The sequence below is a fragment of the Tauraco erythrolophus genome, chromosome 9, assembly GCF_009769465.1.
Source record: "Tauraco erythrolophus isolate bTauEry1 chromosome 9, bTauEry1.pri, whole genome shotgun sequence".
NCBI lineage: Eukaryota > Metazoa > Chordata > Aves > Musophagiformes > Musophagidae > Tauraco > Tauraco erythrolophus.
In genome coordinates, this window is record NC_141473.1 from 4,354,379 (window position 1) to 4,367,518 (window position 13,140).

General features: G+C 48.3%; 1 protein-coding gene across 1 annotated transcript in view; it reads right to left on the reverse strand.

Moving 5' to 3' along the window:
* Positions 1 to 687: 687 nt before the first annotated feature.
* The window catches only part of LHPP (phospholysine phosphohistidine inorganic pyrophosphate phosphatase), an 87,435-nt gene continuing 74,982 nt past the window's right edge, over positions 688 to 13,140 (reverse strand). The window contains exon 7 of the mRNA XM_086616496.1: positions 688 to 1,090. Within this exon, the coding sequence (XP_086472622.1) occupies positions 1,000 to 1,090 (91 nt within the window). The 3' untranslated portion in view covers positions 688 to 999. The remainder of the gene's footprint in view (positions 1,091 to 13,140) is intronic.

Genomic DNA, 13,140 nt, shown 5'->3' on the forward strand with positions numbered 1-13,140 from the left:
GCCACCAGGGAGCCATGGGTTTGGTATCCAGGAGAATCGGAGGAAAGTTTAACAATGACTACTGAGAAGGAAAGAAAGTGGCTGAACGTCGCCACATAATATTTATAAAGCAGAACTTACAGTCGTGGCAGGAGGACTGATGGATCCGGTGCTCTACGGAGACTGGTTCCCAGCTGGGACTGGAAACTTAAAGCCCCAGCACTGGCTGGAGCCCAGTTGTGCACGCTGACCTTCATGGCAGGGCCAAGGCTGCCGTGCCATGCTGTGCCGTGCCATGATGCTCCCCACTGGAGCACCCACCAGCTGCACAGCCGGGATTTTAATGGGAAGGGGTAGGAAACCCGCATGCCCCGCTCCCAACCATGTCTGCCTGCAAGACCCCCCATGGAGAGAAGGAAGAGCCCATCAGCCCCACGGCCCTCACCAGCTTATTCCAGCCAGGGAAAAGCATTTCAGAGCCTCTGAGCATCCCTGCCAGTGCTGACGGGACTGAACGACAAACAGGCCAGATCTGCAGGATGAAGTTTATTCCCGACAGGATGGTGGGGTTATTCCGTAATGTGTCACAGCGTTCACAGATTCCTGAGCCCCAACCCGAGGCGGTGTCAGACAGGGGCTAAACGTGGCAGAGTCTTCCCCCACTCCACCCTACCCCACCGCAGGATGGGTGGGAGGCAGAGGCCCCCATCACCCTCAGGGCTCCCCGCGGGCAGACAAGGCTCAGCCCCAAGAGCTCCGGCACTTTTGGGAGGGCTGATGTCCCACAGGCTGGCAGGGACACGGCACCACGGGGAAAACGTTTGAGACGTGCCAGAGGACAGGTCGCTGTTCCCTTGATGAAGTCAGGAGATCATTTTAGTACCGTTATATGAAACATTAAGGACTGCAGAGGGTCTGTCCACGTCAGCTGGAGGTGGGGGAGGACGAAGCAGCTCCATGGAGGGGCAGCAGGCGAGCCCTCATCCCCGCTCCTTCCCATCGCCCACAGTGCCAGCGGTTTTACAGGTGCTGGAGGATCACGTCAACCGCTTCGGCCAGGTTGTTCACGTAGGCATCAGGCTTCACATGGGGGTGGTTTTCATCACAAGGCCTGCGAAGGAGATGGAAAGGCACAGCTCAGCAAGGAGGAGCTCCCAACGGAGCCACATTCCTCCCTTTCTTGTGTTTTTTTTCCCCTTTTCCCCCTCCTCTCCCTGCATCCCCCATGCCCAGGTCTTTCCTGCATGCTGCGGTAGGTCCCATGTCCTTGTGCAACTGGGCTGGGCAAAACTTTGCAAAACCTTGTATGGAAGATGATGTGCATCGTTAACTAACTAATCCCAATTAATGCACTGCATTTTATGTGGCCCATTTTCATTTAGGCAATGGCAGCACCAGCCGGGGATTGCTAAGAGGACACTTCACAGCAAGCCTAGGATCCTACCAAAATGGGCAAATAATTATCCTCCCATGGTTTTTCTCTAGAAATGGGTAAGAAACAGAAGAGTTTACTGTGACCTAGAGACATGGAAGATCTGTGCGTGGCCTCAGTGAACGGGAAGGCTCTGTCAGGGGTTTAATTCTGCAGGACCACCATCTTCTGATAAATCTACCAGCAGTGGTTTCATACAGCGGCGTGAAAAGGGTCAGACTCGCCCTCCATCACGAGCCACCACCCTAAAGCAGAGTGGGGTTTTTGCCAGTGATTCAATTAGGGGCACTGGCCTAACGAGGTGCAGATGCACAATCCCATTTTACTGATTCAGCAGCACTGGTGGTGGGGAGCAGGGCAGATGTGGGAGGCAGGTCCTGTTACGGTTCTTGGGCTGAGAAACCCAACAGCTGCTGAAGAGAAACCATATGTATTTCACATGCTTAATGGCTTTGCTTTGGGAAAGAGCTGAGAGCCCTCATGTCCACCTCCCACCTCGCACTCCCTGAAAAGGGCAAACTTTTACTTAACCGTTTTCCCAGCAGGGAAGATGCATTTCCCATCGGATGCATGACAGGCAGAGAGATGATTATTATTATTATTATTATTATTATTATTATTATTATTATTATTATTATTATTATTATTATTATTATTATTATTATTCAGAATTTGGTGAGCACTTGTCTGTACAAGTATATTCTTCCTGTTCATTTTGCAGCTGTGTTCTTCACATCCGAACACATGAGCTCCTGGCAAAGGCACAGCCTCTTTCAGGAGCTCGTGCTGCTCCAGGTTTCACTTGCTGCTAAATTACAGTATGCAACCAGGAAAAATAAAAGCTATTCCGATATTCAGCTTTCCTTGTGTCCCCTGCAAAGCAGTGTCTGGCAGAAGGAGGACGCCTCGGTGAAACGGACTGTGTGTTGGTGCTGGCTGTCATAAAAGCATCGTATTTAAGAGGTGGAAGGTTATTTCACGGGTCTTTATTTAATTGTCCAAGTTTTTTCTTCTCACATGCCCTGTATTTGTGATGGTTTTAGGTTTTCCTCCACTGAAGAAGAATTTAGATTGCTGGAAGTAAAGCAAGTTATAATATACAATGGAGAAAAACCTTCAAATATAAAGCAAGTAATAATCCAGTATGTATCCATCCCTTAGGTGGCAATTATTGCTGATTTAACCAAGAGGCTTTTATGAATACAGAAATACCTTTGGGGGGGTGTTGTAAAATACTCATTTCTTGACAATAATCCTTAATTTGAGTGGAGATCTAAAAAAAGTGATGAACAAAACCTCTTTCCATTTTACACCCGGAAAAAAAAAAAAATCTTTCTCTCCTAGCTTATCCATTAGGAGAAAATTTTAAGAACTGCTTGACACGAAGGCTTCTATGAGAAATGTTCAATCACACAGCACAATTTGATCTATTAAAAGCATTTTGCGATTGGTATCTGTGCTGACTACGCAGAAATCCACCTGTAACTCAGCTGCTAAACACCAGTCATAAAGGCAATGCCCTGTATACACTTGATGTGTGCTGTGGAAAGGGTGGGGTGTATATACATATATATATATATATGTATACACACACACACACACATATCTCTGTGTGTGCATAAAAATACTGCAGTAAAACAGATTAGGTCCAGCCAGGACCCTGTTTCCCTCCCATGGTGGGGACCAGCCCAGTGACACCCTGCTGTCCCCACACCGGCCATCCCTACCCCTGGGCTGGAAAACGTATTTCGTTTCAGCCCATGGCCGTTTTGGAGTTACGCTTTTGAGACGTGATCACCTACGCGCTCATCGCTGCTAAGTGAAATGCAATAAATAAAATTGTCCGAATTCCATAGGAAAGCAGAGAACTGGAATAAAAGACACTCCCCTGCTCTCCTGCCTTTTCCTAGGGCTGTGCCAGTGCCACCCCAAGAGCTGTTCCATGCGGTCTCTTCGTCTCATGGAACGCTTTCTAACACACATAACTGCACCCAAAGAGCCAAGCGATGCTTCCCCCTGCTCCCCCTGCTCAGTATTCCTCTTTTAAGCATCTGTCACAAGGAATCACAGAATGGTTTGGGTTGGAAGGGACCTTAAAGATCACCTAGTTCCGACCCTCCTGCCATGGGCAGGGACACCTTTCCCTCGGAAGGACCACTGTCCTTTCCACAGGAAACTGCAAGCAATAATCCCCTGACACTAATGCCAAGAAGCGATGCTCCAAAGGTAGCAAAACAATTCGGGAGCCCAAGTCTGGGTGCCAGAAGTGAGGCAGGAGAGAGGAGGCTCTGCCATAAATCCCCTGGGCAAACCCAAGGTGCTGGAGGACGAGTCCTTCTGCTACCATCCGGAGAGTGGAGACCAGCCTCTCCCCCGGGATCTGGGCTGTTCCCCAGGAGAAATCCACCATTATTGAGAGTTTTAAGATCCCCTTCAGTGGAGCACTGCTCTGGAGCTCGGCCCCCATGTCCTGGGCGTTGCTCCCTGGACAGGGCCACCAGTTGTAGGTGGAAACTTCATCCAACAGTAGATCTTGCTCTCGTGGCTTCAGCTTGGCTTCTCTTTCGGTGGCAATGCCCCTTTTTGCACTGCACCATGGCAGACATCACAGACAGCAGGTCCCAAAACTGACAGGGGAGGTTACTATTTAGCACCTTTCTTTTTCATATTCCAGAAATAAATAAAATAATAATCTAAAAATATCTTTGATTGGCTAGGTCAGTTGAAGAATAAAGTTGCATTGAGCTAACTTTAAGATAAACGCCTGATTTTTTTTTTTTTTTTTTTTTACATGGGACTCTGGTTGTAGAGAAGAACATAAATCAAAATGACAGAAAATTATATTCTGTAGCTGAATATTGAGCTGTCAGCAGTCTTGGCCAGTGCACAAACTGGCTTGTGAAAAAATCAACTAGAGCCTTGGGAAACACTCTCTTCAGTAAAGCAGGACTCCTTGGAGTGGTTCAGCTCCGGGTATGTACACATGGAACATTTTCCAGCCCAAGTTGGCCATGACAGCTGTGAAACGTGGCACTTCATTTCTACATCCCCTCTTCGTGGCCACTTTGTACATGAAGTGGTCTGTGAAAGAGACCCTCTGAAATCCAGGGTGGTCCTTCTTGGTTCCTACTGTGTTGCAAGGGCTCAGGGACACACGACCTGTGCCTGGCCCCTCTGTGCACAGGGCAATGTGAGGAGAATACGTTCTTCAAAAGAAAAAGCCACCCAAAACGACAAATGCATTGCAACACGTTAAAGAGATGAAGTATCTTTAGCATGACGCAACGTGGGCAGAAGTCTTGAGGCTCAGTAGTTACTCACGTCCATCACATCGTCCTCAGGAGATGACTAAACATCCTCCTCTCCCAGGGACCATTTATCACTGTCAGTGCTGCAGAAGCTGAGCAGCTATCTATAGCCCCGTGTGCTCTGAGCCAGACCCTCCACCCAGACTAAACTGGTTAGTTCAGATCAATGCTTCAGCCTGAGACATCAAGGAAGCAGCGGGGCGCTGCGGAAAACCGCCTCTGCAATTTTAACTCTTCACTCGGTCACTTGGTAAGAGAAGCTCCAGTGAAGTATCAGGGCTACTGATGAGCAGAAAGCAATGTCTTCCTCCTGGTGAAGCATAAACCAAATCCCAGATCGTAAGGGACAGTGAAAAAAACAGCTTCTGCAAGAATAAGAAGGTTCACTTACTGTCTGGGTCAGATTTCCACTTGGATAGGTCTTGTCTGACAGGCTCAATTCCCTACCTGGACTCAGCTATCAGGAATGGTCTCGAATTGCCCTGACCTGCTATGTAATTTTCTCAACGGTTCACCCAAATGCAGCCGAATTTGATGTGATTGGGTGATGGGATCTACGCTGGTTTGCAGAGTCTTTAAATTGAACGAAGCAAATACATGCAGAAGACAGCATTGCTAGGGACAGCGTAAAAGGACGCCTCTAAAACACAGACTTTGAGTTAACTCTCTCCCATATCCGTTGGGATTCTTCATTTAATCTGGACACCACGCACTGCTGGCAGCCAGCTCCACATGGCACCTTCACAGGTGACTATTTCTGCACAGGGAATTGAAGCTTGTGGAACATCTGCAAAGGAAAACATGCAGCTGGGTGCCAGAGGTGTCCTGCCGAGCTGAGAGCCAAACACTGCACCCGGAGCGAGGAAGGGGTGTCTGGGCACCAAACCATCACGTCGTGCTGTCCTAGGAAACTTCACGTACTGGTTGGAATTACTTTCTCAGTGCCTCGCTCGCACTCCTTTCCAACAGAACATATGGAGAACCAAAAGGAAACAGCTGGATTACTGCGTGGACAAAATATTTAGCAGATAAAAGTCGAAGTGGAGGTAGCTGACATGGATAGTCATGGCCACAGGGATGGAAACAGCCTCAGAATCCAGCTCAACCGGAGACCTGCCAAAACTTGACTTCAGAGAACAGGAGCAGATGGGGATTGATCAACAGGTGATTAGTATCACAGGTTAAAATTAGCTTTTGCGTGGTTGTTTAAAAATAGGGGTGGGGAGGAAAAACATCATGCAGGGCCAAAGCAAGGCACCAAAGTTAATTTGAAAAGACAAACGATCTCACATTCCAGTGTATGGAGCTGCAGTCATTTGGCAAACCTGATCTGCAACACTGTGTGTCCCACGATCACTGACCTTTCCAGCAGCACAGCCTTCTGCGAGACGGCAAGCCCCATCCCAAAAACCTGTCTGTACAAGGGATCTCTGTGTCACCACGCAGACTTCCCACTAACTCCCCAATTAAACAGCAGATACTCCTGCTGCATAAAATTAGATAAAAAAGCTTGAAACCATTCCCCCCGACAATGTGTTCTTCAGGGGCTCTGACCGCAGCTGTAAAATATGTGAGACGGAGTTTAACAAGATTTTCTTTATGAGGAATGCAAGCAGACACTGTAACCTTTGCTAGTTTCTTTGGTCAGATGCAGTAATTTTACACGGTGCCATGAGTGAAACTCTCGTTTTTGTGAAACGTGCAGTTTAATCAGTTTGGCACCGCACGCCCAGATAAGACACAGCGACTGACAGCACGCTGATGGGCAGCTGACGAACGGCTGCAGAGCACGTTTCCCGATGTTGCAATGAGAGACAAACCTGTGCCAAAGCCACTAAACACGCCCAATGTTGGAGCAGGTCCCAGAACTTCAGGGAACCCCATACCCGGACCCCATATCTCATGTCACAGCAGGTCTCCCCGGTCTAGGGAGAGAGGCTCTTTCCTTTAAAACACTAGATTTTTGAGACCTGCTGTGATGACACATGTGACCCAGGGCAGAAGGTTTGTCCTCCTGAAGCAGCTAGTACCTTCCTTTGCTTTGCTGTTATCTTTTGGGAAGGTGGCTTTGCTTGGAGAGGTGGGCACCATGAACAGAAACTTCTAACCACAAGCTGAGGATACCTTCTATGTCACTGAAGAAGCCAATGGCCTCTAGAGATGACCTTGCCATGCCATCTCCTCCTGGCCAACCCGCCTGCAAGAGCTTCAAGAAGGCAAACTCGTGTCGGAGCAAACCAGCATCCTCCACTGCTCTTCTCTTGCCTCCCAGAACTGCACACACAGCTAATTGTGTTTAATTGGGACTCATTTAAATTCAAGCATCCACAAACAGGTGGAAATTAACAGCCAAATTGTTTGCTAACACCTGAAGGAAGTCTGTGGGCTTGCCTCTTAATCGTTTATGTTAAACTGCTACAGTTTTAACCCAGCAGAAAAAAAACGGTTTAGGTACACCACTACTCCAGGCAATATACCTCAACACACAGGAAAATACCGAGATTGAGGGGATAGGGAGTTATAGGGAGTTATCTTCCTGCATAAATTACCTAAAAAACCCCAAAGAACCTTGGCAAATGCTAGCAAACATTCCCTAGATCTTTGGCTTTCCTGCATTTCAAGGCACTTCCTGGGGTGAACACTTGTACTTTTCAAACATACATGTGCTGAAAATTTAATTTGGAGTGTTGTGGTAATTTGTTTCTAATCAGTTGGCTGCACAGTGATGCTCTAACTAATGAGCTCAGAGACACAATTCCAGAAATAACTGCTTAGAAGAGGATGCTGAGAGTCCTGGAAGGGCTAAAATAGGGGCATGGGGGAGCACTTGATGTCCCCGCTGCAGTTTGCTCTACCAGGGCTTCCACCAGGTCTTCTACCAGGTCTTTTGAAGCTGGCACTCGCAGCACCAAGATCTGATGCAGGACATCACATCAAGGAGCAAGGAGGAGATCAGAAACGGTGATGGTAACTGCAGGTTCAGGGAGAGCAAGGATGCTTCCTCAAAATAAAGAAGTAAAGGGAGCAGAGGTGACCAGGACGGATCACAACCTGGAGGCTGGCAGTGGCAAACCTCCATGGATATTACATGTAAAGCTAGGGAGAGGATCAGCACAAATACTTCCAATACTTCTCCTCACAGGCATGACCTTTACTCACGCCAGTTGTAAATTATCCCTTGGGTAATCCCAATTCCTGCCGTTTCTGCAGGACACACCGCACCAACCGGCCGTGGAACATGCAGCGCTGAGGAAGTGGCTGACGCAGGCAGCTGTTTTCCTCCACCCATCCCTATTTATTTTCTCTCTCAGGAAATACAGCACATGTGAACACACCAGATTAAAAGCTTGGGAGATAAAAAGTCCTGGAAGTCTTTGTAGGGCCTGTGGGTAGGACATATACAGATTCATCTTAAGTAAGAAAGAGGCATGAAGAAATGCAGGACGGTGACGGGGAGACGTGATGCAAAGTGCTGCTGTTGGGACAGAGGGTACTGTTGGCTAAACGCTCTCATGTGATTACATCAGAACATGAAATTTTATTAGAATCATAGAATGGTTTGGGTTGGAAGAGACATCAAAGATCATCTAGTTCCAAACCCCCTGCTATGGGCAGGGGCACCTTCCACTACACCAGGTTGCCCAAAGCCTCATCCAACCTGGCCTTGAACACTGCCAGGGATGGGGCAGCCACCCTCTATTAGTTTAAAGCCATCACCCCTTGTCCTATCACTGCTTGCCCTTGTCAAAAGTCCCTCTCCAGCTTTCTTATAGCCCCTTTTGGTATTGGAAGGCTGCTCAAAGATCATCACCTCCAAAACCCCTTATACAAAAATGCACTGGAAAGTCAAGCTGGTTTGAACAAATGTCTAAAGAAGCAGATCACTGGTGTTCAGGCATCTGGGCAGCAATCTTCCTTGTCAAAACCGCAGAGCTCTCTCATCTTGTAAAGCAAAAGCAGTTTGGCAGGGGCCAGGCACTGGAAAAGTGCGTACCAGCATTACGGTGGGGCAGAGGGAATAGCACACGCGCCTGTTCTGGTCTTGGACTGGTTCCCAGCCAGCTTGTCCCTGAACACACATGGCCTGGGGACAGCTGGCATTGCAGGGAGAGCTGGAACCTGGTGGCCATCAGGATGGTGAGACACTCAACCAACCCCTTCTGCCACACAGGGCTCTGGTCCCTTCTTCTCTACCCACACTGAAGGCACTGCGTGGGCTCTGAGCTGGGATCTGCTGCGGTCCCACCCAACCCTCAATCCAAAGGTTAAGCCATCATGGCTCAAAAGTCAGTCTTGCTCCATGCTTGGGATGATGGATGCTTGAGCGAACTCCTCAGAAAAGACTCAGGTGGAAGGGGATCACTGCATTCCTGACTGCCATCCTCAGCCTTGTGGAAACCATTTCATTCATCTCATGCAGTGGGGGGGTGTGTTGGCAATATTTGTGCAACGGAACTCCGTTAGGCCAATCAACGCAGCTAGAGGAAACAGATCAGCTTTTGAGAACACAAAATGCTTCTGCCTCCACAGAGGTTCACATTTGCCCCTTGGTCACCTGGGTTTTCCCCCGTAATGCTGGCCCAGACCCATTCCACACGGCACTGGCTGTCCAAAAGCAAGATGCTGTGCCCAGGCTGGTCACTTGAACCTCTTCAGGAGCCTTCTCCTCAGGCCAGACAGGTCCCTCTGAGGAGAAAGGGAAGGGTATCCATCCCACGTTCATCCCATCTTCTTAGATATCAAGCCTGGATAGGAAATACCCTCTGGAAGAGATGATTTGTTTTCCTACTGACTCTAAACCAGATGATGAGCTCATACCCCAGAACCAGTTCTTCGACAGCGGCGGTTAGCTGTAAAGAATCTGGTCTAACTTTTAGATGAAGTTTAGATGAAGTTAACCAAGACAAATCCTACCTCTGGCACTACTGCAGTCTGCCAGCACATGGTAGAAACAAACCGTGGATGCCAGGTTTGTGTATGTGCGATGACTCCAGGTTGGATGGGGGTGGACTGAGGGCTCAGAAGCTCTGCCCTGCACATACGGGTGCACCTCGTGCTGCAACGCAAGCACAGCACAGCTGTTTGCAATAAAAGCAAGGCTCCCCCTCAACAGTTAAATGCACATTGGCTGTTTGCTGAGAAAATCTGAGGACGGCCCCTGCTTTGCCAAACTATCCATTCTAACAGGGTGTTTGCAGGCACCGTGAGACTCAGCTCTGCCTGCCTGGATTAATTATTGATGACCTGCATGGCTTTGCCAAATGACCTTTCTCAATTCAGTAGAAAACAATTTTAAATGCCCCTGAGAAAGAATTTGGACATAAATATTTTCTTTGTGAAACAGATGTGCATCCTAAATGCAACTGATGCATCAGCTGTTAATGGGGCTTAATATTACACGAGAGTGCGAAAGATTAATTTCAAGGGCTGACTTTGAAACTCATGTTAGGCACTTTTAAAGAGAACATTCTGTTGCTTTCCTTTAATACATTGCTTACAAAATCCATACGAAACGTGTCAAGTGAATGCTGGCTTCTGGATTTGCAAAGTGTTGCATGGAGGTTTAAGTTGCAGAACTCTGGTAGGTCCAGATACTATAAAGAAAGGAGCTTTGCAGATCATAAAAGAAAGAAGCCTTAATTTAAGATTTCAGATGCTGTTTGGAGAAGTTTAATTCAAAAAGAATCAGGCCAAATTTGCACTGACAATGTAACCTTCTAAACAAGACACTCAAAGATACAGCATTAAAAGACTGTTTCTCACCAAACAAGAATTTGAGCCACCCTAAGGAGAATAACATTTGTCTTCGGATGGTCCTCGCTAAATCAGTCTTAATTTTAAACAAGAATGAGACTGTGACATACCTGTGCCATTCCCAGGAAACCCAAGCAGACAGACACACATGCAGCCAGCTCTCCTTCCCAAGGGCAGGAACAGTCGATTCACGCATGTGTTGGGAACCAGTACCTCCCTGCTCCCAAACTTTTCTCATGTGAGAAGCCAAAAAAGCACCTCCATTGGAAAACTAAGGCATGCTCTACATCTTTGGCTGCAAAATTGCTCAGCCTGGACAAGACAATGACATGGTCACGCAGCAACCCCAGCACAGTGGGACCTCTCCATGGGGTCTCTGTCTGACGTCTTGTCCTCCCAGACCAGACAGGAACATTACATTCAACCTCACCATGCTCAAAGATGTCAAGAACCCACATGTTTCTAAACATGCTCATGCTATTAACTGATACAACAAAGGGGAATACATATTTGGACTAACCAGCAAAAGTCCAGCCTAAGCTTTGAGTCAGTGCCTTATTTATGCCTTCTGAAAGGGCTCAGAGCCACCTAAGCAGGCAGAGCCTACCCAAATAACTTAGGCACACTCCTCAGAAACTTCTGCCCCTTCTAGAGCAGAAACTTTGCTACAGTTATTCCAAATTATGGCTCATTTGCCTAAGCCACTCTGTAAATGAGATCTTCATAATCATCTCTTTGGAAGTTTGCATGCTGTGAATGTCTGCCTGCCTTTGCTTCCTTGACCACAGTGCCAAGGAGATGAGATTTCATTTGCCTAGGAAATCCCAGAATGGTTAGGGTTGGAAGGGACTCTAAAGATCATCTAGTTCCAACCCCCCTGCCATGGGCAGGGACGCCTTCCACTACACCAGGTTGCCCAAAGCCTCATCCAACCTGGCCTTGAACACTGCCAGGGATGGGGCAGCCACAACGTCTCTGGGCAACCTGTTTATTTTTCAGAGCCTGCACCAGCTGCTCGAAGTGACGGAGCTGATCAGCTTTGCTTTTTGCTTTGTTTCAGCAATGAGAAAACCAGGCTCATCTGGCAGCTGAGCAGGTAATGAAGTAAGCAAGCCTTGCGCCGTGTTCCTGCAGCCTTTGGGGCAATTGGGAAGCGAGCTCCTAAATCCAACAGAAAACAATACAGTCCTGTGTAGACCAGCAATAGGAAGCCCACATTGGATCCCTTTTCTTTTCTAATTGGCAACGGAGACCTTAGGCTAGGCTGCCTCCCTCCAGAGAGGTGCAGGATGTCCTCTGTTGATTACACTGACAAAGATGGGAAGGCGTTCAAAGAACGACGACACGCTGCATTTACGGACCGTGCTTCGTTCAAGTAGCTCAAGCTCTTCGGAAGCGTCGCAGGAAACGTGCAGCACCACTGCCCTGGAAACACGCTTACCGCAGCCAGGCAGGGAGGGTACGGCATCTTCCTTCTCCTCCTGCCTCTCTTCCACGTGGTCCTCACGTCAGGCAGGACACGGGAGGGAGTGCCAGGCTGAAGAACGCGAGCTAGCACATTTTTCAAGGTGTCAAACCACATCTACGTTTGTGCTTAAGAATGGATTACGGAAAGTACGTTAAGCCGACGTCGCTAGTGTAAGGACTAAATCCCCAGCGCTCCTGGCGCTCAGCCCTCTGCTTGGACCGGGAGAACAGTTCAAGGTTTATACTCGCTTCCTTCCAGGTTGGAGTCAGAGCTCCTCAGATGAAGGCTGGCGGCGTGTCTGACTTGTGTGCTACAGCACATGCTTCGTGCAGACTCAGTGCCAAGCCTTGGCCCCGCTGAAGTCTTCCAAGAGTTCTGTTAAATACCCCTGTACAACTCAACGGGGCTTTTGCTCTACGTAGTCAAATAAATAATCCCAAATTCAAAACAACTGACCGATGAATACTCAGGTTTGAGCAGTAAAGCATCCGGGGTGCTTAGTTTCAGCTCGGGGTGTTGCAGCCCATTAGCTGTAAGGTCTGCGTCCTGTGCTGAACTTGCACAGCCTCCAGCATCGTCTTTTCCACTGGTCCCTGGCTGGCACTTTCATAAATATAATGGCTAATAAATACTGTGGCCACCTCCAAATAGCTTCTTTAAATTAGGTTGCGTGGGACTAACTAGATACTTCCCATGGCAGTTTATTGCTGGCTGTTACTCACACGTGCAAACCACAGCCTGAAACCACAAAATCATCAGGAATCTGACGTTACTGGTTTTGTACCATGCCTAGCACGCTCAGAACGATGGCACCAGGCACCACCACAGCCGTCACTCTGTTTTCAGACCCCATCACATTCATCCCTGTAAGGCTAAGATGGTTTCTGAGTCAGTTCTTCCTGAGCTCCAAGACCTAGAAGACAACGATCGAGCTGTGCAAGGTGCCCAGAAGAGCTGGGAATGAAAGCGGGGCCCAGAGGGAACACCACCACCTCCAGTGCAACACACCATGCAAGGTTTTTCCATTGCGGGTACGTGACCTCTCCCAAGGGAAAACTGAAGGAGCCCACAAGTCATGGGAGAGCACAGAACTGCATTTCTAATGATGGCCTCAAAGCACCCGTAAGGCTATTGCAGCAGGTCAGTTCCCAGTGCTGTACTACCTGCTCAGGGATGGTACTTAGGATCAGACTGAACTT